Genomic DNA, 26232 nt, shown 5'->3' with positions numbered 1-26232 from the left:
AAGGGGCAGTTGCACTACAGTAGCAACGCTATATAGGCACTGAAACTGGCAAGCATGAGTTTGCGTTCTATAGGTTTTAAGAATTAGAGACAGATTAGGAAATAAGATGCATTTGGTCTTTAGTTGAAACCCTTCTATATAAAGGGATGGCATCATGAAGGAATGTTAAGCAAGAAATACCAAAGAAACCCCTCCCTCGCATTTGCCTTGGAGCCCTGTCGGGGCTGGAAACAGTTCCCAGTGTGTACAGGAGGGCAAGCAATGTTTCTAGCAATCGCATGGAAAACCTATTATCTTGTTCATCCTCGAATTGCTTCACACATCAGCCATAAGCCCATCAATTTGGGTGTCAGAGCTAATTGTTGCCCCTACCGTCAGGCCAAGCAACGAGGGTTCCGAGTTTTCGGGAACAACCGCCAAGCTTGATCATGTCACCGTGCACTCACCAACATGAATGGACACATTGGCTTGACAGTCATGATGCTAGCCTGGCATACACAGAATCATGGCACCCACGTGGCTCTTCAAACAGTTGACTTGTGAAGTTGGTGGAGTATCGCCTCAAATTGTTCGACATAAACCACTGTTGTACGGTCAGGGTCTCTTAGCTGGAGCTTGATGGTGAGGGAGATCAACATGAACCCAATACTAAAGACATCACAGTCTCGTTGCATGCATTCACCGGCATCGGCATGAGTAGAGCTTGCTGATCATGTTCTTCACCTCCAATCCACTCACCACAAGCCATAACAGACCTCAACCAAGGATGGTCCTTTTTCAGCTAATTGGTCATGTCAGTCAACTAATGGAGAGAAAGATATCAATTTTGGTAAACTTTTAATTCCGCGTGCGTTGGTAAACTTTTAATTGTTGACAACATACAAGTCTCCTTAGTAGGGGAGTCCTACCATTATGCTAATATAATCGAGTATTAAAACTTGGTATCAAATTACTAAATATTTCTGGTGACAACAATTCTGATTTTTCAAATTCGTCGCTAGCCACAACCCTATGGTTCTCCCGCCTTTTTACCACCTCTCCACTTGCGCCTGCTGTAGGTCTTGCCGAAGAGCTTATCCGTAACAGGTGGGACTATACATTTCTGGTATGACATATATTCTAAATATTAGCATTAGACAAGAAAAATAAAGCTTTAAGGAGTAGGATATTCCGTATATTGAACATGAAAGATAAGCAATGAGGATGTAATAGTAGGATCCTACAAAATGATGATAACAATTGCAACACAACCACGCTGAGGTGGCCAACAGACCAACACTAACACAGATGCATAATCATTATAAGCGCTATCAATTTAGAGTGTTTGCCTTCAACTTTTCTAATAAAGCCGAGCATGTTCTAACAAATATCAGTACTAGTGATGTCCACTATAAGAAAACATTGCTGATTGTAGTTGCTACTATTGTACAACTTGCTGCTTGAAATATTGGGTGTGAACTAGCATTTTAGTGTAACTTCTGCACATAATTGCATCGCCCTCATGAAAGGTTGAATGGTCAGAATGGGGTCCTTCTTTATAATTATTATATCCCATTCTTTTCTAAATCTCTTCAAACTTCTTTTATAGCTGTTCTGTTTTAGACCCCTTTTTTCATTTGTGTCAGTTATGACTTGGTTAACCTCCAGTAATTCCAAATTATTTCAAATAAAACAGGCCCTGAACTATCAATAAATTTACATATGTAGAAAATACAACTGAAATGCACAGAAATCATAAGAAAATATATACTTTGTCCATTGAGGTTTAGAGTTGTGACAGCATAATCCCTTGAGCGTCAGTGGTTTATGTTGCTGTGGCTCTAAATCTCATGGGATCAAGAACAATTTTCCAAATCATAAAACTGAATAATACAAAATTAATATTATGTATCTGTTTTGCCTATTGTATATCAGCCACCCTTTACTCAAAACAATTTCAAAGGGTTCATCTAGTAAAATTGCAAACTCAGACATACAAACTAAGGTTCGGCAATCATCTACGCATACCTTGTACTTTTTTTACGGCAAAGATATCACTATTGTTGCCAGTTATCTTGTCTCACCGACTACTTTCTCAGCTCACTACATGAATCAGCTCAATAGCCGTCTCAGAACCACAATTGCAGGGTGTATTCCTGCTTCACACTAGATCAAAATGGCGCTTGCCTAGCATGCCCTAGGCAAATTTGTCCATTCTTGTTAGGGACAGCATAACAGTAGGCAGTGGCTTCACTTAAGAAAGAAGAGGCAGGAGGGAGAAGGGAGTATGTATAGAGCATAGGTCGCTTGATATTTGTGGGCCTTATCCACTTTTCGGCATTGGCTCTGCTCACAAGGTGTCTCTCCAACCAGATGGCTGCACATGCTAAAATGCGGGAATCTACAGATCATTTGCATCAAAAATACAAAATTACAATGTCCAACCCAAGCGGGTTCTGTTAGCACTAATCTTGATGTTTTGTGCCTACATATTTAGTTTGTCTTCGTTATGCATGTAGCATAAGTTAGGGAGTAGCTAGTCCGGCGAATCTTCAGCGGAGGCATGCGGAAGGCAAGATGCCAAGCCGACGTGTGATACAGCAAGCACGGCGAGATGCCGATGGCGGCGTGAGGCGGTACAGCTGTGTGATGCAGCAAGCGCGTGAGAGGTTGGAGCCTGACCGGCTAGACAAGGTAGTTAGAGCTGAGAGAACCAGTGAGTTAGTTTGTTAGCCTGCTTAGCCGGGTTGTGTGGCTGTTGAGAAGAAGCGACACGAGTGGTGTCCGTGGGCGTGCCTGTAGTGCATGTAGTTAGTGGTTAGATAGTGTGTGTGTGTGTGCATGGCTTAGTGGCTGGTGTGGCCGCTGGGCTGTGTGCGTGCGTGTACTAGTTAAGAACTTGTACTCATGGTTGTTTTGAGCCAAGTGAAATAGAGAAGAAAAAGGGTTGGCTGTGTGAGGCAGCCGGCCACCAAAACCACTTGTGTCTCTTTTCTTTGCGTGTGTTGTGAGAGGCAACCGTGATGAGGGGCAGCCGGTGGTTCTGGCAGAAGGTTCCGGTGCCAACAGATTCGTGTTCAATTGGTGGAGACATCGTGTGCAAGACTTGATTGCCACATGACAATGTCATTAACAAAAGTAACGAAATATAGGCTCTATTGAACCAAAACAGAATAGCTCAGGGATCATTTCGACTACAATATTTAGCAAAATGGAAGGATGTTAAGTGTTTCAAACACAGCCCAGCATTAGGAGTGCAAGAACCCAAGGAGCAGGGAAGGGTAATCCACAGTAGCACCCCAAGTCCATTGCGACTTTTTCCTGATTTCCCCATATTGCTGGGACCAGAGTTACAGAGTGATATTGTTGTGAAAGGTGATACCAGTGTCACGAATTAATATGGTTCCTGATTTAGACTATGCTTGGATCCTGCTAGTGGATAACGGCAGCTGCAAATACAAGTAAAAGTGTGGAAGGAGGAGATTCTGTTGCAACCTCCTCTCTGCAAATTCATGATCCCACTGAACCTCTTTGGGATCATTATTGGAAAGACCCGGTAGTGTTACTAGAAGAAATGCAAATATCACAGCAAGGAAATGAGAGGGAACTAGATGAAATGCAAATATCACAGCAAGGAAATGACAGGGAACTAGATGAAATGCAAATATCACAGCAAGGAAATGACAGGGAACTACTCAAGAACAAGTCATCTCTAATATATATTTAGTCCTTCAATATAAAAACATGCTCACATATTTTGGAACTGTCGTCCAGCAGTAGAAGCATACCCATAAGTATACCACATGTATGCATAACCTAGGCCATCCTAAAAAACATATACATTTGAAAATAGGGGTAGAAGAAAACCTCTTGTTGGGCAGGGGCAAGTGGTCCTTTACAGGCTCTTCCGACCAAATCACGGATTGAAGCTCCTCGGCTAGTGTCAGCACACATGCTACTATCCCATAGTAGCTCATGGTTGTTGTCCAGGTTCAACCACTGCAACTGTAATTTCATCGAGAATTGCGTCTATGTTTAGAAATAGAGGTAATATGAATAAACAATTTACATCTCTTAACCGACAATCTTACCTCCCCTTCAAGTATTTCAAGTCTGGGGGGAGAGGGCCTAATCCATGGAGGAGACAATCCTCTCAGTGGTGTTTGTTGAAGTAAATTCGTCACCACATTATCTCTATTTAGTTTGGTCGGTGATATTCTAGACATAATGAGAGGAAAACTTAATTCATAATCAGACAAATAGAAGGGGAAAATGAACTATACGCTATGAATGCCCTTCAACAATCATTGCACAGAGAGAGTAGTTGAGTCTATGTACCCTGATGAATCACCACAGCTTTGGGAAACATCTGGGTCAGGAATAGCACTTCTAACCGTAGCAGCTGCGCAACTGGTGTATGTCTGTAGCTGAACATCATTGCAGGAGTATTGGCTTTCAAGACGGTCTTTTGGCAGCAACACCTATAAAAGAGAATTATCTTCTGAACAAAAAAATTCTACATGTATACTGGGTGTATTTTTTCTATCAACTGTGTTCACTCAGTTTCAGAATAATTATATGACAGTACAATCATCTACCTGAGATGCATAAGAAGGCTCCTTCAAGTAATCTTCTGCAGACTGTTTCAAGATCTGAACATAGGATAACAAAATTCATCATAAGTTTGGTAATGGTGGATCCACAATTTGGATCCCAGCAAGGTAAAAAAACTACAATCCGAACAAAATGACTATCAGTCCATGAGAGCACAAAATGATTCTGTCTACACTGCATTGCCAGTTTACCACTTCTGAGTTCTGATGGTCACCAAATTACCGTTCAGCAAGTATCTGGCATCTCCAGTCTTAGAAACTTGCACTTGTGACACTGTGGCAGCACATTTTCCAAAGGCCAGACAAAAGCACAGCAGTCTATTAAATATAGTTTCTCACGTTCAAACACATTTAAATCCATTTAGCAAACAACTAGGCTATTGACTTTTTTTTAGCTGAACTAGGCTATTAACTTGGCACCTCCCAATTGGGATATCAATAACTTTTATCTCGTATTAGCTACCTCCAAATACTTTTATACACATTTTGTGAATTTGTACATGTGTACACTGATGTCAGCATACTATTATACATTGGGAAAAGTACATGCATATTGTCAAGTTCCTCTGCACTATTCCAGTATTTCTTTCCCATATCTCAGCAATCATGCACTCCCTCCATTCCTAAATATGTTTGAACTACCAAAACGTCATATATTTAGGAATGGAGGGAGTAATTAAACTAGAAAACATACATCATGAGAATACCTCCTTATTGTTGTCCTCATTAGCTGAAGTTAGCAAAAGCTGGAGAAAAACACGTTCTGGTCTCTCAGAAATTTCATCACAGGCAACCTGTAAAAGCAAAATTAGATGGTCAGAATCGGAACCCTAGGAAGGATTAATGCTATTCTGACATAACTGGATTGTAGAGTTGACTAAAAGAGTATAGGACTATACGAGAGTTCAAATTAGAGAAATAGTGAGTACTAGGTAGCTCTAACTGTTATGCTATAATATCATGATTCATGATGACTTCTTTTCTGAACTAAGATTTCCGGGAGAGGCAGGGAAGGGAACCTCGCCCCAGGGTCAAGATTGAAGAAGTATTCTTCTATTTTCTTGCTTGATTAACTCCCCCACAGAAGGTCCTCTTTATATAGAGGCCTAAGATTCCAATCTAAGTAACAATTCATACATCTTATCACTTATTGGCTTAAGGCCCAAGCTAGATGGTACTTTGCTAATTTAAATGATAAACTACCTAAACAAGGGAATGGGAATCTTCTATCCCATAACTGGGAGCTGATATCTTTGCCATATGGCATGTACTTCCGTACATAAAATCTCCTTCAGACTTCAACTAGGAGAAATAGTGGGTATCTCTAAAAGTAATAATCTACCATGATTGATGATGAATTTGTGGTGCAGATGGTAACTAATCGACATAATAAAAAGCAATTTTCATGTTCCAACTCTACTGATACTAAGAGAATCACAAGCACATAAGCAAGGCGAAACAATAGTTCAGAATAAAAAGCACAGATCATAGCCTAGTTGGGCCCCAATTCATTTAAATCTTAAGATGCTTCTTTTAGGGTTCCAAATAAGTCCAGCATGGTGCTTGCTCTTGGTGAATTTTTGCAGCATGTTCTGAAGTTTAATCTTTAATTCATTTGTATAATGATTAAATGACTATTCAATGTTGCAGTGCCATGACTAATGATGAATGCAACATCAGTGTATCAGCAGTGCAATTACTAGCACAAACCCATTAAACAGTTCAAAAGAAATCTGCGCTAAGTCGATTGTGAAGTGGAACGAAGTGGAGCTATTTGTGATAATTTCACAATAATCAAAACAGCGCACATTGAAATCACTTCCCGTCAACTTTGTCTCAATCAAAAAAGAAAAGGATAAACAACCCCAATGCGAACTTCATGCACACGTTAATGCAGATGTATGGCTTTATTCCTCAATGAAAAGCACAATGTATAGACAGAAAGTTTACAACTTACATTTATTAAGAATGGAACAAACGGATTTGTCAGCTGTGAGGAATACCCTTGATGAAGAATTGCAAATGCAATTAAACGCTCAGCTGGTTGAAACATCACCTTGTCCTGGAAAAGGAACAAAGTGGCATAAATAAAATCCTGATTTTCAGTTTCCCTTCACTAATAGAACATATTCCAGAAAGAGGAGAACAGCAAATGAAATATTGTTAGTATGATTAACAGAAGGTCTTTGAGTGCAAAATTTTATGAAATGCTTGCAGAAATAGACACCTAGATATGAAATGCACTTGTTTTGGAAACCTCTCATATCTGCATACATATCATTTTCCAAATGCAAAAATTGGGACAAAATTCAATATTTTCATGTAAACAAGTCGCTGTAGGTGCCACAAAGGTCCTAGAAACCTTTCAAGAACACGATTTGCTACGTTTATATAAGTGAATTCAAGCAGCCAAGCACTACATTTCACTATCAACTTATACAAAGGGACTGCTAGATCCTAGTCAAGTATATAACACATCAAATCAAAGGTATAATTCCAAGCAAAAATGATGGGAAAAAGGGAAGCAAATCCACATACTTATCGGCAATTTGGTAATTCCAAAGACGACCTAAACCCTACTAATTCTACCAAAGACAATAATACAAAAAACAATGATTCAGATATGTATCTTAAATTCTTAATTACTTAGTTAATAAGACAAATGCACTTCTGTTATCAGGACAGATAATTAGTAAATAGTACAAGTTTAATCCTTCATTCAGTACCATCCATAAGAAAGCTGACCTAAAATCCTATTAATCACAGTCAGCCTTGTCAGCAGGGCTGCTATTATTAGAAATTCAGAAGAAAACCTAGTGAGAGATGGAAACCAACTATCAATGATTCTGACAAACAAATTCAGTCAAAATTCAAGCACCACCACTGAAAGTGCAAAAAAAGCATCAGTAACAGACCCACTGAAACTGGGAAGAAGAAAAAGATGATAATTTGAGTCCTTTCGACACTGAAAACAACATAATATTTTCTCCTGAACCAACCATCAAAGATGCGAACTGTGATCCTGAAATAATCCAACACCCAGAACCTAGAAAACAATAAGCACATGAAAAGGAGAACTAATTGCTATGAGCTGAAAATGATAACAATGTGCCTCTTTTAACCATACTAATATATTATTCGCTGATAATTGCCAGTGGAACCTTGCTAAGTTCATAAAAACCCTATACCATAATGATTTCACAGGTTTTTTAAAGAACATGGAAAGAAGTGTTAGCATGTCTTTTCACTAACAGGAGAAGCAAATTGGCAAATGAGTTACGCAGTAAAGTGACAAAAGCCAAATAACACAGCACACACACTACACAGGAAACACGAACAACTTACGTTACTCCTCATGGTGGTTCGCGTGACAAACACTACAAACACTTCACCAGGCCACCAATATACTAACATCTCACTCAAAATCTAAAACCAGAAGTACCAAATAGGCATTCAGTCAAGCAGTTTGATGTGTCAAATGGAAAAAGATGTAGCCAACGTAAACTCTAATAATCAACCCTGGTTCCACTATCTGGTCTGCTATCTTCCCTAGTTGCTCATGATGTCGTCAGATGATTTCAGTAAAAGGGGAAGAAGAATTCAGATCTACGAGTTCAGGAATGTCTACATCTCGATTCTTCTCTTGAACTCTTTCATTTTCCATCTTTTTTCTCCAGAGCTCCCCGAGAACCCCAATTGAGGGCTTTTTGGTTCAGTGCCAGCATATGGTATTCTATGACATCTTCCTAACCATATCGACCTTCAATCTCAAGGGCCGGTGAGTCCAGACCACTATGAAGCCTTCATATTCGCTGTTCGTCCAAGGCTGTGTTGCAACACCACTTACCGAAGGTTTAAGTCAAAAGCGAAGGGTGCATGGTAGCTCGCACTTCGGAGCTATGCCTCCCATCGAGTAAGAACAGAATGGCTCAATCCTTCGCACATCTTCAGTGACCACAGGATGCCTACATGGTTGAAGCAACAAAAGGAGCATGTATACAGTTCCTAAGCTTCGTGGTTCAGCCTCGTGTCCACAATTGCAGAGTTGTGTTTTGTTTTTCTCATTTGTGTTGACAGTGTCGCAAGAATTGGTTTATCCACTGCACTCTGCCCTAATACAATCAGGGATTTAATTTTCAAAAGGGAACTGGAATACAGAATCTTAATCTTCGGCCCGACCCTTCAATCCATTAAAACCCAGACAGAGCAGCCAGAACTACAGAATTTCGCAGACTGACATGAATTTCCAAAAACAACTACCACATAGTCGCCTTAGAATCTAACTGAACTTTGAAATTCTCACACAAAAACCGTACCCGTCGCTGCAGAGTTTACCACCACGCCCATCCCAGTTCCAAACCTCCATCAACAAGAATACCGACCTGCCCCAAAAAAAAAACCCTAGAAACCTATGCGCCTGACACTCCACAGCCCGGGGCCAACCGGCCAAGCAAAACGGCGATTAAACTACGTATACGGAGGGAGTATGCAGATGAAGGGGGTGGGCGGGTTCAGGGCGAGGGCTGCAACGGCTTGCCTCGAGGAGAAACTTGATGGCGGAACCGAAGCGGAGGCGGCGCTCGGGCGGGACGCGGGCGAGGAAATCCGCCACGACGTCCTCGAGCGGGCGCGAGACGCCTGAGATCAGCTTGAGGAGGTCTGCGCACTCATCCCGCCGCATCTGACACATGGGCATGAATGGGGAAGGCGTTAGGGCAGGCGCGGTGGCGGGCGCCGCCGCCGGCGAGGGGCCGGCGTCCTTCCTGGGGGACATGGTCGAGGGGTCGGGTGGGAGCGGGGAGGGCTTAGGAAAGGGGTGAATGGGTTTAATGGTGGCAAACTGGCGATAGACGCTGGCTTTCACGAGTAATTTGGACGCTTTTGTACTTTTTGATATGTGAACTTCTCATGGTTTAAGTCAATTTTGGCACATATTTGCCAAACCTGTGGAGCTTAGTAAAAAAATGACAAAGCTAACGCCCACACGTGTGGTGGAAGGCAAATCCGCTCACACGCCCTATAACACATAAACTGCGCCACGGCACCGTATGCATGTGGGAATCTTTTTAGATTTTCAGTTTTTAAAACGTTTTACCTCTTAAATGAAAAATCCGATTGAAGATCCGTTTTCATCATAAAATCTCTCACGACGAGATTTTCCAAACTAGATCTTATATCAATATATTTTGACGATTTTTTTGGGATTAAAAGTTGCCATGTCTATTGCATATGAATTATCATGATGTTTACACTTAAGTTGCCATGATATTTTCAGCTATTTTCTTCTACATTTAAAAATAAATTTTGACATATTATAAAACGGGAAATTAAGAAACTAGACTTGCCATGAACAATAAATTAAAATTGTCATGATACATGCACTTAAAATTGTCATGGTTCATACAAAAAATAATTTTCATGGTCAAAGTACTGGAATTGCTATCATAAAAAAACTAAAATTGTCACATGGCAACTTTAGTTTAAGCATTATGGCAACTACAGTGTAAACATCATAGCAAATTTTAAGCAAAAAAATTCGTCAAAACATATCAACATGGGTCTAGATTGAAGATCTCGTCGAGACGTATTTAATGGTGAAAACGGATTTTTAATTCGATTTTTTGATTAGGGGATAAAACATTTTTAAGCCGAAACCAAAAATATTCCTGCTGATGTCATCTGTTTGTACGTGGCAAAATGAGTGGTGATGGAGGCGTGTGGACGATGTGCAAGAAGCTGAAACCAAAAATATTCCTGCTGATGTCATCTGTTTGTACGTGGCAAAATGAGTGGTGATGGAGGCGTATGGACGATGTGCAAGATGCCACACGTGTGGACGTTAGTTTTTTCGGAAAAAAAATAAGGATTCATGTGGAGCTTAGTAGAGTTGGGTCAATTTATGTAAGACTAGGATGGGAATGGGCCGGCCCGCTCTGGCCCGGACCGGTGCCCGATGGCCACTCTGCTCTGTTGAGGGATATGGCCTAGTGGTCTAATGATAGGCCTCATTCCTCACTAGATAGCATGGTCCGACCCATTTTAATGCTAGGTTTACAAAAAAAACTAGTAACACAACATCATATCTTGCAGTGGGGTGGACTGGTTCCCCTCGTCTTCTCTCAAACCGTCCACAGAACGCGAGGAGCGAATCAGGGGAGTCCTCGTTCCCCAGTCCTTCCGCCGGTGACCTCGTCGCTCCTCCTCGCCTCTGATGAACGCCACAGCCTCAGGGGGTGGGGGAGCCCCGTGGAAGCACGTGCGTGTAGGTAGGTTCCCGGTGGTGTCGTTGAGATGCCACCAACGATGCCACGTGAGGATAAAATCACCACGGCTCCGGCCGCGTTTCATCAGACATGTTTCTCTTGCGGGGAGCTTGTGGGTGTCTGGTCCCTCCCACTCCACCCTTGCTCTAGTGGTGTGCTTCTGCAAGGCACTGGGCCCGTGTGAGGAGATGGTGTCTTTTGCAGTGGGGTTCGTTCAAAGATGTAGGAGATCATGGTGTTGAAGGCGACCTACTTGGATGGATGGAGTTGTAGGCTGGCACTGGATCTGGCGTATGGTGGAAGGGACTGGTCGCCCACCGTGAGACGGAAATGGCATCGTCCCCAAGCCTAGTGGTGGAGGAGCTCGGGGAGCGCTGACAATGTGGTCGCTATCCCTGGTCGATGGAAGACTTTGGGTCAGATCCGGCTCTAGAGAGTCGACGGCTACTGCGGTTCAGTAACGCCACAGAGCAAGGGGTTCCTTCTGAAGGAAATATGCCCTAGAGGCAATAATAAAGTTATTATTTTTTTCCTTATATCATGATAAATTTTTATTATTCATGCTAGAATTGTATTAACCGGAAACATAATACATGTGTGAATACATAGACAAACAGAATGTCACCAGTATGCCTCTACTTGACTGGCTTGTTGATCAAAGATGGTTATGTTTCCTAGCCATAGACATGAGTTGTCATTTGATTAATAGGATCACATCATTAGGAGAGTGATGTGATTGACTTGACCCATTCCGTTAGCTTAGCACTTGATCGTTTAGTTTGTTGCTATCGCTTTCTTCATGACTTATACATGTTCCTATGACTATGAGATTATGCAACTCCCGTTTACCGGAGGAACACTTTGTGTGCAACCAAACGTCACAATGTAACTGGGTGATTATAAAGGTGCTCTACAGGTGTCTCCAAAGGTACTTGTTGGGTTGGCGTATTTCGACATTAGGATTTGTCACTCCGATTGTCGGAGAGGTATCTCTGGGCCCTCTCGGTAATGCACATCACTTAAGCCTTGCAAGCATTGCAACTAATGAGTTAGTTGTGGGATGATGTATTACGGAACGAGTAAAGAGACTTGCCGGTAACGAGGTTGAACTAGGTATTGAGATACCGACGATCGAATCTCGGGCAAGTAACATACCGATGACAAAGGGAACAACGTATGTTGTTATGCGGTTTGACCGATAAAGATCTTCGTAGAATATGTGGGAGCCAATATGAGCATCCAGGTTCCGCTATTGGTTATTGACCGGAGTCGTGTCTCGGTCATGTCTACATAGTTCTCGAACCCGTAGGGTCCACACGCTTAACATTACGATGACAGTTATATTATGAGTTTATATGTTTTGATGTACCAAAGGTTGTTCGGAGTCCCGGATGTGATCAAGGACATGACGAGGAGTCTCAAAATGGTCGAGACATGAAGATTGATATATTGGAAGCCTATGTTTGGATATCAGAAGTGTTCCGGGTGAAATCGGGATTTTACCGGAGTACCGGAAGGTTACCGGAACCCCCCGGGAGCTTAATGGGCCTATATGGGCCTTAGTGGAAATAGAGGGAAACAAGGGGAGTGTGGGGTGCCCCCCAAGGCCCAAACCGAATTGGTTTAGGGCAAGGGGGGTCGGCCCCCTCTTTCCTTCTTCCCCTCTCTCTTTCCTTCTCACAGATCCTATTCCAACTAGGAAAGGGGGGAGTCCTACTCCCGATGGGAGTAGGACTCCTCCTGGCGCGCCCTCTCCCTGGTCGGCCGCACCCCCCTTGCTCCTTTATATACAGGGGCAAGGGGGCACCCCAAAGACACAACAATTGGTCAAGTTGATCTTTTAGCCGTGTGCGGTGCCCCCCTCCACCATAGTCCACCTCGATAATACTGTAGCGGTGCTTAGGCGAAGCCCCGCGTCAGTGGAACATCAACATCGTCACCACGCCGTCGTGCTGACAAAACTCTCTCTCAACACTCGGCTGGATCGGAGTTCGAGGGACGTCATCGAGTTGAACGTGTGTTGAACTCGAAGGTGACGTGCGTTCGGTACTTGATCGGTCGTATCGTGAAGACATACGACTACATCAACCGCGTTGTGCTAACGCTTCCGCTTTTGGTCTACGAGGGTATGTAGACAACACTCTCCCCTCTCGTTGCTATGCATCACCATGATCTTGCGTGTGCATAGGATTTTTTTTGAAATTACTACATTCCCCAACAGTGGCATCAGAGCCAGGTTTTATGCGTTGATGTTATATGCACGAGTAGAACACAAGTGAGTTATGGGCGATATAAGTCATACTGCTTACCAGCATGTCATACTTTGGTTCGGCGGTATTATTGGATGAAGCGGCCCGGACCGACATTACGCGTACGCTTATGCGAGACTGGTTCTACCGACGTGCTTTGCACACAGGTGGCTGACGGGTGTCAGTTTCTCCAACTTTAGTTGAACCGAGTGTGGCTACACCCGGTCCTTGCGAAGGTTAAAACAACACCAACTTGACAAACTATCGTTGTGGTTTTGATGCGTAGGTAGGAACGGTTCTTGCTAAGCCCGTAGCAGCCACGTAAGACTTGCAACAACAAAGTAGAGGACATCTAACTTGTTTTTGCAGGGCATGTTGTGATGTGATATGGTCAAGACATGATGCTAAATTTTATTGTATGAGATGATCATGTTTTGTAACTGAGTTATCGGCAACTGGCAGGAGCCATATGGTTGTCGCTTTATTGTATGCAATGCAATCACCCTGTAATGCTTTACTTTATCACTAAGCGATAGAGATAGTCATAGAAGCATAAGATTGGCGAAACGACAATGATGCTACGATGGAGATCAAGGTGTCGCGCCGATGACGATGGTGATCATGGAGGTGCTTTGGAGATGGAGATCACAAGCACAAGATGATGATGGCCATATCATATCACTTATATTGATTGCATGTGATGTTTATCTTTTATGCATCTTATCTTGCTTTGATTGACGGTAGCATTATAAGATGATCCCTCACTAAATTATCAAAGTATAAGTGTTCTCCCTGAGTATGCATCGTTGCGAAAATTCTTCGTGCTGAGACACCACGTGATGATCGGGTGTGATAGGCTCTACGTTCAAATACAATGGGTGCAAAACAGTTGCGCACGCGGAATACTCAGGTTAAACTCGACGAGCCTAGCATATAACAGATATGGCCTCGGAACACGGAGACCGAAAGGTCGAGCGTGAATCATATAGTAGATATGATCAACATAGTGATGTTCACCATTGAAACTACTCCATCTCACGTGATGATCGGACATGGTTTAGTTGATTTGGATCACGTGATCACTTAGAGGATTAGAGGGATATCTATCTAAGTGGGAGTTCTTAAGTAATTTGATTAATTGAACTTAAATTTATCATGAACTTAGTACCTGATAGTATCTTGCTTGTCTATGTTGATTGTAGATAGATGGCCCGTGCTGTTGTTCCGTTGAATTTTAATGCGTTTTTTGAGAAAGCAAAGTTGAAAGATGATGGTAGCAATTACACGGACTGGGTCCGGAACTTGAGGATTATCCTCATTGCTGCACAGAAGAATTACGTCCTGGAAGCACCGCTGGGTGCCAGGCCTGTTGCAGGAGCAACACCAGATGTTATGAACGTCTGGCAGAGCAAAGCTGATGACTACTCGATAGTTCAGTGTGCCATGCTTTACGGCTTAGAACCGGGTCTTCAACGACGTTTTGAACGTCATGGAGCATATGAGATGTTCCAGGAATTGAAGTTAATATTTCAAGCAAATGCCCGGATTGAGAGATATGAAGTCTCCAATAAGTACTATAGCTGCAAGATGGAGGAGAATAGTTCTGTCAGTGAGCATATACTCAAGATGTCTGTGTATAATAATCACTTGATTCAACTGGGAGTTAATCTTCCGGATGATAGCGTCATTGACAGAATTCTCCAATCACTGCCACCAAGCTACAAGAGCTTTGTGATGAACTGTAACATGCAAGGGATGGATAAGACGATTCCCGAGCTCTTCGCAATGCTAAAAGCTGCGGAGGTAGAAATCAAGAAGGAGCATCAAGTGTTGATGGTCAACAAGACCACTAGTTTCAAGAAAAAGGGCATTGGGAAGAAGAAAGGGAACTTCAAGAAGAACATCAAGCAAGTTGCTGCTCAAGAGAAGAAACCCAAGTATGGACCTAAGCCTGAAACTGAGTGCTTCTACTGCAAGCAAGCTGGTCACTGGAAGCGGAACTGCCCCAAGTATTTGGCGGATAAGAAGGATGGCAAGGTGAACAAAGGTATATGTGATATACATGTTATTGATGTGTACCTTACTAATGCTCGCAGTAGCACCTGGGTATTTGATACTGGTTCTGTTGCTAATATTTGCAACTCGAAACAGGGACTACAGATTAAGTGAAGATTGGCTAAGGATGAGGTGACGATGCGCGTGGGAAATGGTTCCAAAGTTGATGTGATCGCAGTCGGCACGCTACCTCTACATCTACCTTCGGGATTAGTATTAGACCTAAATAATTGTTATTTGGTGCCAGCGTTGAGCATGAACATTATATCTGGATCTTGTTTAATGCGAGACGCTTATTCATTTAAATCATAGAATAATGGTTGTTCTATTTATATGAGTAATATCTTTTATGGTCATGCACCCTTGAAGAGTGGTCTATTCTTATTGAATCTCGATAGTAGTGACACACATATTCATAATGTTGAAGCCAAAAGATGCAGAGTTGATAATGATAGTGCAACTTATTTGTGGCACTGCCGTTTAGGTCATATCGATGTAAAGCGCATGAAGAAACTCCATACTGATGGACTTTTGGAACCACTTGATTATGAATCACTTGGTACTTGCGAATCGTGCCTCATGGGCAAGATGACTAAAACACCGTTCTCCGGAACTATGGAGAGAGCAACAGATTTGTTGGAAATCATACATACAGATGTATGTGGTCTGATGAATGTTGAGGCTCGTGGCAGATATCGTTATTTTATCACCTTCACAGATGACTTAAGTAGATATGGGTATATCTACTTAATGAAACATAAGTCTGAAATATTTGAAAAGTTCAAAGAATTTCAGAGTGAAGTTGAAAATCATCATAACAAGAAAATAAAGTTTCTATGATCTGATCGTGGAGGAGAATATTTGACTTACGAGTTTGGTATACATTTGAAACAATGCGGAATAGTTTCGCAACTCACGCCACCTGGAACACCACAACGTAATGGTGTGTCCGAACGTCGTAATCGTACTTTACTAGATATGGTGCGATCTATGATGTCTCTTACTGATTTACCGCTATTGTTTTGGGGTTATGCTTTAGAGACGGCCACATTCACGTTAAATAGGGCACCATCGAAATCCGTTGAGACGACGCCTTATGAACTGTGGTTTGGCAAGAAACCAAAGTTGTCGTTTCTAAAAGTTTGGGGCTACGATGCTTATGTGAAAAAGCTTCAACCTAATAAGCTGGAACCCAAATCGGAGAAATGTGTCTTCATAGGATACCCAAATGAGACTGTTGGGTACACCTTCTATCACAGATCCGAAGGCAAGACTTTTGTTGCTAAATTCGGAAACTTTCTAGAGAAGGAGTTTCTCTCGAAAGAAGTGAGTGGGAGGAAAGTAGAACTTGATGAGGTAACTATACCTGCTCCCTTATTGGAAAGTAGCTCATCACAGAAATCTGTTCCTGTGATGCCTACACCAATTAGTGAGGAAATTAATGATGATGATCATGGAACTTCAGATCAAGTTGTTACTGAACCTCGTAGATCAACCAGAGTAAGATTCGCACCAGAGTGGTATGGTAATCCTGTTCTGGAAGTCATGCTACTAGATCATGATGAACCTACGAACTATGAAGAAGCGATGGTGAGCTCAGATTCCGCAAAATAGCTTGAAGCCATGAAATCTAAGATGGGATCCATGTATGAGAACAAAGGATGGACTTTGGTTGACTTGCCCGTTGATCGGCAAGCAATTGAGAATACATGGATTTTCAAGAAGAAGACTGACGCTGACGATAATGTTACTGTCTACAAAGCTCGACTTGTTGCGAAAGGTTTTCAACAAGTTCAAGGGATTGACTACGATGAGACCTTCTCACCCGTAGCGATGCTTAAGTCTGTCCGAATCATGTTAGCGATTGCCGCATTTTATGATTATGAAATTTGACGAATGGATGTCAAAACTGTATTCCTGAATGGATTTCTGGAAGAAGAGTTGTATATGATGCAACCAGAAGGTTTTGTCGATCCAAAGGGAGCTAACAAAGTGTGCAAGCTCCAGCGATCCATTTATGGACTGGTGCAAGCCTCTCGGAGTTGGAATAAACGCTTTGATAGTGTGATCAAAGCATTTGGTTTTGTACAGACTTTTGGAGAAGCATGTATTTACAAGAAAGTGAGTGGAAGCTGTGTAGCATTTCTAATATTATATGTGGATGACATATTGCTGATTGGAAATGATATAGAATTTCTGGATAGCATAAATGGATACTTGAATAAGAGTTTTTGAATGAAAGACCTCGGTGAAGCTACTTATATATTGGGCATTAAGATCTATAGAGATAGATCAAGACGCTTAATTGGACTTTCACAAAGCACATACCTTGACAAAGTTTTGAAGAAGTTCAAAATGGATCAAGCAAAGAAAGGGTTCTTGCATGTGTTACAAGGTGTGAAGTTGAGTAAGACACAATGCCCGACCACTGTAGAAGATAGAGAGAAAATGAAAGATGTTCCCTATGCTTCAGCCATAGGCTCTATCATGTATGCAATGTTGTGTACCAGACCTGATGTGTGTCTTGCTATAAGTTTAGCAGGGAGGTATCAAAGTAATCTAGGAGTGGATCACTGGACAGCGGTCAAGAACATCCTGAAATACCTGAAAAGGACTAAGGATATGTTTCTTGTTTATGGAGGTGACAAAGAGCTCATCATAAATGGTTATGTTGATGCAAGCTTTGACACTGATCTGGACGATTCGAAATTGCAAACCGGATACATGTTTACATTGAACGGTGGAGCTGTCAGTTGGTGCAGTTCTGAACAAAGTGTCGTGGCGGGATCTATGTGTGAAGCGGAGTACATAGCTGCTTCGGAAGCAGCAAATGAAGGAGTCTGGATGAAGGAGTTCATATCCGATCTAGGTGTCATACCTAGTGCATCGGGTCCAATGAAAATCTTTTGTGACAATACTGGAGCAATTGCCTTAGCGAAGGAATCCAGATTTCACAAGAGAACCAAGCACATCAAGAGACGCTTCAATTCCATCTGGGATTTAGTCCAGGTGGGAGACACAGAAATTTTCAAGATACATACGGATCTGAATGTTGCACACCCGTTGACTAAGCCTCTTCCACGAGCAAAACATGATTAGCACCAAGGCTCCATGGGTGTTAGAATCATTACTATGTAATCTAGATTATTGACTCTAGTGCAAGTGGGAGACTGAAGGAAATATGCCCTAGAGGCAATAATAAAGTTATTATTTATTTCCTTATATCATGATAAATGTTTATTATTCATGCTAGAATTGTATTAACCGGAAACATATTACATGTGTGAATACATAGACAAACAGAATGTCACCAGTATGCCTCTACTTGACTGGCTTGTTGATCAAAGATGGTTATGTTTCCTAGCCATAGACATGAGTTGTCATTTGATTAACAGGATCACATCATTAGGAGAATGATGTGATTGACTTGACCCATTCCGTTAGCTTAGCACTTGATCGTTTAGTTTGTTGCTATCGGTTTCTTCATGACTTATACATGTTCCTATGACTATGAGATTATGCAACTCCCATTTACCGGAGGAACACTTTGTGTGCAACCAAACGTCACAACGTAACTGGGTGATTATAAATGTGCTCTACAGGTGTCTCCAAAGGTACTTGTTGGGTTGGCATATTTCGAGATTAGGATTTGTCACTCCGATTGTCGGAGAGGTATCTTTGGGCCCTCTTGGTAATGCACATCACTTAAGCCTTGCAAGCATTGCAACTAATGAGTTAGTTGTGGGATGATGTATTACGGAACGAGTAAAGAGACTTGCCGGTAACAAGATTGAACTAGGTATTGAGATACCGACGATCGAATCTCGGGCAAGTAACATACCGATGACAAAGGGAACAACGTATGTTGTTATGCGATTTGACCGATAAAGATCTTCACAGAATATGTGGGAGCCAATATGAGCATCCAGGTTCCGCTATTGGTTATTGACCGGAGACGTGTCTCGGTCATGTCTACATAGTTCTCGAACCCGTAGGGTCCGCACGCTTAACGTTACGATGACAGTTATATTATGAGTTTATATGTTTTGATGTACCGAAGGTTGTTCGGAGTCCCGGATGTGATCAAGGACATGATGAGGAGTCTCGAAATGGTCGAGACATGAAGATTGATATATTGGAAGCCTATGTTTGGATATCGGAAGTGTTCCGGGTGAAATCGGGATTTTACCGGAGTACCGGGAGGTTACCGGACCCCCCGGCAGCTTAATGGGCCTATATGGGCCTTAGTGGAAATAGAGGGAAACAAGGGGAGTGTGGGGCGTGCCCCCCAAGGCCCAAACCGAATTGGTTTAGGGCAAGGGGGGCCGACCCCCTCTTTCCTTCTTCCCCTCTCTCTTTCCTTCTCACGAATCCTACTCCAACTAGGAAAGGGGGGAGTCCTACTCCCAATGGGAGTAGGACTCCTCCTGGCGCGCCCTCTCCCTAGCCGGCCTCACCCCCCTTGCTCCTTTATATACAGGGGCAAGGGGGCACCCCAAAGACACAACAATGGATCAAGTTGATCTTTTAGCCGTGTGCGGTGCCCCCCTCCACCATAGTCCACCTCGATAATACTGTAGCGGTGCTTAGGCGAAGCCCTGCGTCAGTGGAACATCAACATCGTCACCACGCCGTCGTGCTGACGAAACTCTCCCTCAACACTCGGCTGGATCGAAGTTCGAGGGACGTGATCGGGCTGAACGTGTGCTGAACTCGGAGGTGCCGTACGTTTGGTACTTGATCGGTCGGATCGTGAAGACGTACGACTACATCAACCGCGTTGTGCTAACGCTTCCGCTTTCGGTCTACGAGGGTACGTAGACAACACTCTCCCCTCTCGTTGCTATGCATCACCATGATCTTGCGTGTGCGTAGGAATTTTTTTGAAATTACTACGTTCCCCAACACCTTCATCTCCAGGTTTGCTGCCCCGGTGTGTGTTTTCGGCCTCTGACTGTGGTGGTGGTCATCATTGACGCGTCAGAGTGGTGTTGGAAGTAGAGGATGTCGGATTCAGGGTTCCACAGACCCTAGAGAGGTTCGAACTCTAGGTGCGTGCGAAGAACTCGTCTTCCCTAGTCCGCCTACTCAATGATTCCATGGCCTAGCTTGTCGAACCCAAGGGACAAGAGACACAACAGTTTATCATGGTTCGGACCACCTTGCAGTGTAATACCCTACTCCGGCTTTGTGGTGGATTGCCTCGGGGGGCTGAGGATGAACTAGTACAGTGGTGGAACAGCCTCCGGAGGTGAGGTGTTCTTATGCTCTATGAGTTGGTGAGCTGGTTAGGGTGGAATCGATCCGTCCCCTCTATGGCGGTGGTTAAGTCGTATTTATAGTGGCCTCGGTCCTCTTTCCAAATGTAGGCGAGAAGGGATCCCACAAAACGGCCAAATTCAAAGGGAGACAACTAGTACAAGGTATCCTGACAAATGTAGGCGAGAAGGGATCCCACAAAGCCTATGGTGGTGATGCTGCAGTGGGCTCCGTGATGACCTCTGTCATGCCGCCCTAGCGGTCTTGGTCTTGTTGCACTGATATGGAAACCTTTGCTTGATTCCTAGGGCCCCCGCGCCTGCGCTTGCCTCCTTAGCACTAAAGAGGAAACTGGTACACTGCGCTCGCTGGCGCCCGCCTGGCCTTGGTCGTCATGGCTCACGTCATGTGAACCTCGCGAGGTGCACCTTGCATTGATATCTCCGCTCCTCGGGAGCCAGCCTGGGGAGGCCGCCCCTCGTGGAGGTCCTGGCGTCGTCCGCCTCGCGAGGCTTGGCCCCTTGCGAGGGTCTTGAGTTGTTGTTATTGAAGCTGGGCTGTACCAGGCCATTGATAGAGCCACGTCGTGGGCTGCAGGCAGGTAAGTCTAGGTACCACTGTTTCCAGGACGCCAATAGTAGCCCCCGGGCCCAAGCCGCGCTCGAACTTGGCTTCAAGGCGAAGCCAAAGGGCAAGTGCAGAGCGCCGCGGGCCCCAACCGCCTGCGGCCTCGGTTGACGTGTGGTGATTAATGGGACATGGGCGGCTCCACTCCCACGCTGCCTCGATAAGTGCTCCTAGCTAACAAAAAGGCTGGCACCTGCCGCAAAGCCTTCATTGCCCTTCCATCGTCTTGCTTCATATCCCCTTTTTCTTCTACTCAGAAAACCTCCAGATCCGTCAATCTCACCCAAACCAGTGACCGATGGTCACCGATAAGGCTGGATCCACCGCCGCGACCGGGCGTCAAGCCTCTTGCTTCGAGTCAGCCTTGAGTGCGTCCACCCTCGCCGGGGCGAAGCACCTCGCCACCACGCTCTGACTAGCGGCCGACAGCAGCAATGAGTGGGGGAGATGACGCTCCAGGCCGGCTCTGCCAAGCCGGAAACCTTGAGCGGCACCTCCTGAAGGAAATATGCCCTAGAGGCAATAATAAAGTTATTATTTATTTCCTTAGATCATGATAAGTGTTTACTATTCATGCTAGAATTGTATTAACCAGAAACATGATACATGTGTGAATACATAGACAAACAGAGTGTCACTAGTATGCCTCTACTTGACTAGCTCGTTGATCGAAGATGGTTATGTTTCCTAACCATAGACAAATAGTTGTCATTTGATTAATGAGATCACATCATTAGGAGAATGATGTGATTGACTTGACCCATTCCGTTAGCTTAGCACTCGATCGTTTACTATGTTGTTATTGCTTTCTTCATGACTTATACATGTTCCTATAACTATGAGATTATGCAACTCCCGTTTACCGGAGGAACACTTTGTGTGCTATCAAACGTCACAACGTAACTGGGTGATTATAAAGGTGCTCTATAGGTGTCTCCGAAGGTACTTGTTGGGTTGGCGTATTTCAAGATTATGATTTGTCACTCCGATTGTTGGAGAGGTATCTCTGGGCCCACTCGATAATGCACATCACTATAAGCCTTGCAAGCATTGCAACTAATGAGTTAGTTGTGGGATGATGTATTACGGAACGAGTAAAGAGACTTGCCGGTAACGAGATTGAACTAGGTATTGAGATACCGACGATTGAATCTCGGGCAAGTAACATACCAATGATAAAGGGAACAACGTATGTTGTTATGCGGTTTGACCGATAAAGATCTTCGTAGAATATGTGGGAACCAATATGAGCATCCAGGTTCTGCTATTGGTTATTGGCCGGAGACGTGTCTCGGTCATGTCTACATAGTTCTCGAACCCGTAGGGTCCGCACGCTTAAAGTTTCGGTGACGATTGTATTATGAGTTTATGTGATTTGATGTACCAAATGTAGTTCGGAATCCCGTATGAGATCAGGGACAAGACGAAGAGTCTCGAAATGGTCAAGACGTAAAGATCGATATATTGGACGACTATATTCGGACATCGAAAAGGTTCTGAGTGATTCGGGTATTTTCGGGGGTACCGGGTAGTTACGGGAATACGAGAAAGAAGTAATGGGCCCCATGGGCCAAGTGGTAGAAGAGAGGAGGCAGGGCGAGCGCCCCCCCTAGCCCAAACCGAATTGGACTAGGGGGTCGGCCCCCCTTTCCTCCTTTTCCTCCCTCTCCTTCCTTCTCCTTCTCCTCCTTCCTTTCCTCCTCCTAGTAGGAGTAGGAAAGGGGAGCCCTACTCCTACTAGGAGGAGGACTCCTCCTCCTGGCGCGCCCATAGAGGGCCGGCCGGCCTTCCCCTTGCTCCTTTATATACGGGGGCAGGGGGCACCTCTAGACACACAAGTTGATCAGTTGATCTCTCCCAACCGTGTGCGGTGCCCCCCTCCACCATAATCCACCTCGGTCATATCGTAGCAGTGCTTAGGCGAAGCCCTGCGTCGGTATCATCATCATCACCGTCATCACGCCGTCGTGCTGACGGAACTCTCCCTCGAAGCTCTGCTGGATCAGAGTTCGTGGGACGTCATCGAGCTGATCGTGTGCTGAACTCGGAGGTGCCGTGCGTTCGGTACTTGGATCGGTCGGACCGTGAAGACGTACGAGTACATCAACCGCATTGTCATAGCGCTTCCGCTTTCGGTCTACGAGGGTACGTGGACAACACTCTCCCCTCTCGTTGCTATGCATCACCATGATCTTGCATGTGCGTAGGAAATTTTTTAAATTACTATGTTCCCCAACAGTGGCATCCGAGCCAGGTTTTATGCGTAGACGTCATATGCATGAGTAGAACACAAGTGAGTTGTGGGCGATATAAGTCATACTGCTTACCAGCATGTCATACTTTGGTTCGGCGGTATTGTTGGATGAAGCGGCCCGGACCGACATTATGCGTACGCTTACGCGAGACTGGTTCTACCGACGTGCTTTGCACACAGGTGGCTGGCGGGTGTTAGTTTCTCCAACTTTAGTTGAACCGAGTGTGGCTACGCCCGGTCCTTGCGAAGGTTAAAAAAGCACCAACTTGACAAACTATCGTTGTGGTTTTGATGCGTAGGTAAGAACAGTTCTTGCTAAGCCCGTAGCAGCCACGTAAAACTTGCAACAACAAAGTAGAGGATGTCTAACTTGTTTTTGCAAGGCATGTTGTGATGTGATATGGTCAAGACGTGATGAGATATAAGTTGTTGTATGAGATGATCATGTTTTGTTGAAGTTATCAGCAACTGGCAAAAGCCTTATGGTTGTCTCTTTATTGCATAAGATGCAAGCGCCAAATAATTTGCTTTACTTTATCGCTATGCGGTAGCAATAGTTGCAAGAGAAATAGTTGGCGAGACGACCATGTGACGACACATTGATATAGGTCAAGATGATGGAGATCATGGTGTCATGCCGGTGACGATGGAGATCATGACGATGCTTTGGAGATGGAGATCAAAGGCACAAGATAATGATGGCCATATCATATCACAATTATGATTGCATGTGATGTTTATCTTTTATACATCTTATTTTGCTTAGTTCGGAGGTAGCTTTATAAGATGATCTCTCACTAAATTATCAAGGTATAAGTGTTCTCCCTGAGTATGCACCATTGCGAAAGTTCTTCGTGCTGAGACACCACGTGATGATTGGGTGTGATAGGCTCTACGTTCAAATACTATGGGTGCAAAATAGTTGCACACGCGGAATACTCAGGTTAAACTTGACGAGCCTAGCATATAACAGATATGGCCTCGGAACACTGAGACCGAAAGGTCGAGCGTGAATCATATAGTAGATATGATCAACATAGTGATGTTCACCATTGAAACTACTCCATCTCACGTGATGATCGGACATGGTTTAGTTGATATGGATCATGTGATCACTTAGAAGATTAGAGGGATGTCTATCTAAAGTGGGAGTTCTTAAGTAATATGATTAATTGAACTTAAATTTATCATGAACTTAGTCCTGGTAGTATTAGCATATCTATGCTGTAGATCAATAGCTCGCGTTTAGCTCCCCTGTTTATTTTGATATGTTCCTAGAGAAAACTAAGTTGAAAGATGTTAGTAGCAATGATGCGGACTTGGTCTGTGATCTGAGGATTATCCTCATTGCTACACAGAAGAATTATGTCCTTGACGCACCGCTAGGTGACGAACCTATTGCAGGAGCAGATGCATATGTTATGAACGTTTGGCTAGCTCAATATGATGACTACTTGATAGTTTAGTGCACCATGCTTAACGGCTTAGAATCGGGACTTCAAAGACGTTTTGAACGTCATGGACCATATGAGATGTTCTAGGAGTTGAAGTTAATATTTCAAGCAAATACCCGAGTTGAGAGATATGAAGTCTCCAACAAGTTCTATAGCTAAAATATGGAGGAGAATAGCTCAAGCAGTGAGCATGTGCTCAGATTGTCTGGGTACTAGAATCGCTTGAATCAAGTGGGAGTTAATCTTCCAGATAAAATAGTGATTGACAGAATTCTCTAGTCACCATCACCAAGTTAGTAGAACTTCGTGATGAACTATAATATGCAAGGGATAACAAAAACGATTCCCAAGCTCTTCGTGATGCTGAAATCGACGAAGGTAGAAATCAAGAAAAACATCAAGTGTTGATGGTTAACAAGACCACTAGTTTCAAGAAAAGGGCAAAGGGAAGAAGTGGAACTTCAAGAAGTGAAAGTGCGTTATATCGACTAGAAGGGGGGTGAATAGGCGATTTTTATGAAAGTCTTCGAAACATAGAAGTTTTGAAGACAAACGATAGAAATAAACCTATTACCATGCAGCGGAAGGTAGACTACACTAGGCAAACCATAGTCAAGTATTCAATGAAGTGAAAGCACAATGACTAATAGTAGCTAGGTAGTAAGGATCAGGTAGGAAGATATTATGAAGCCGATCAGAACAAGCAGTCACTCAGTGAAGACAGAAGATAGTGCAATCATACAATGACTTCACAAGGACCAACAGTAAGTAAAGGGAAGGGAAGGATGAAACCAGTGACTTGTTGAAGACAATGATTTGTTGGACCAGTTCCAGTTGCCGTGACAACTGTACGTCTGGTTAGGGCGGCTAGGTATTTAAACCTGAGGACACACAGTCCCGGACACCCAGTCCTGAACACGCAGCTTAGGACACCCAGTCCTCACCGTATTCCCCTTGAGCTAAGGTCACACAGACCTCGCCCAATCACTCTGGTAAGTCTTCAAGGTAGACTCCCAAACCTTCATAGACTTTGTTCACCAGCGATCCACAATGTCTCTTGGATGTTCAGAACGCGACGCCTAACCGGCTGGAGGATTCACAGTCCTCAAGTGTAATAAGTCTTCAGATCACACAGACAAGAATACTTAAGTGATGCCTAACACTCTTTGGCTCTGGGTGGTTAGGGCTTTATCCTCGCAAGGAATTCTCTCTCAAAGGCTTCGAGGTGGGTTGCTCTCAAACGACAAAAGCCGTACTCTAACTCTGAGCAGCCAACCATTTATGGTTGTAGGGGGTGGACTATATATAGCCACTAGGCAACCCGACCTGATTTGTCCGAAATGACCCTGGGTCACTAAGGAACTGACACGTGTTCCAATGGTCAGATTTCAAACACACATGGCAACTTTACTTGGGCTACAAGCAAAGCTGACTTGTCCGACTCTGGACAAGATTTGCTCTCATAGTCTTCACTCTAAG

The 26232-nt window shown here is 43.7% G+C and overlaps 1 protein-coding gene across 1 annotated transcript in view; it reads right to left on the bottom strand.

The window, feature by feature from the left end:
• Positions 1-9431, bottom strand: part of LOC123086746 (CCR4-NOT transcription complex subunit 11) — a 14900-nt gene extending 5469 nt beyond the window's left edge. Inside the window, exons 1-7 of the mRNA XM_044508523.1 lie at positions 9130-9431; positions 6550-6654; positions 5300-5386; positions 4578-4631; positions 4318-4460; positions 4071-4197; positions 3847-3984 (exon numbers count right to left, since the gene is read on the bottom strand). Coding sequence (XP_044364458.1) covers positions 3847-3984; positions 4071-4197; positions 4318-4460; positions 4578-4631; positions 5300-5386; positions 6550-6654; positions 9130-9366 — 891 coding nt within the window. The 5' untranslated portion in view covers positions 9367-9431. The remainder of the gene's footprint in view (positions 1-3846; positions 3985-4070; positions 4198-4317; positions 4461-4577; positions 4632-5299; positions 5387-6549; positions 6655-9129) is intronic.
• Positions 9432-26232: the final 16801 nt, after the last annotated feature.

Source organism: Triticum aestivum, chromosome 4A (assembly GCF_018294505.1).
Source record: "Triticum aestivum cultivar Chinese Spring chromosome 4A, IWGSC CS RefSeq v2.1, whole genome shotgun sequence".
In the NCBI taxonomy this organism is placed as follows: domain Eukaryota; kingdom Viridiplantae; phylum Streptophyta; class Magnoliopsida; order Poales; family Poaceae; genus Triticum; species Triticum aestivum.
The sequence above is the reverse complement of the archived record's forward strand: the minus strand, read 5'-3'. Positions and strand labels throughout refer to the sequence as shown.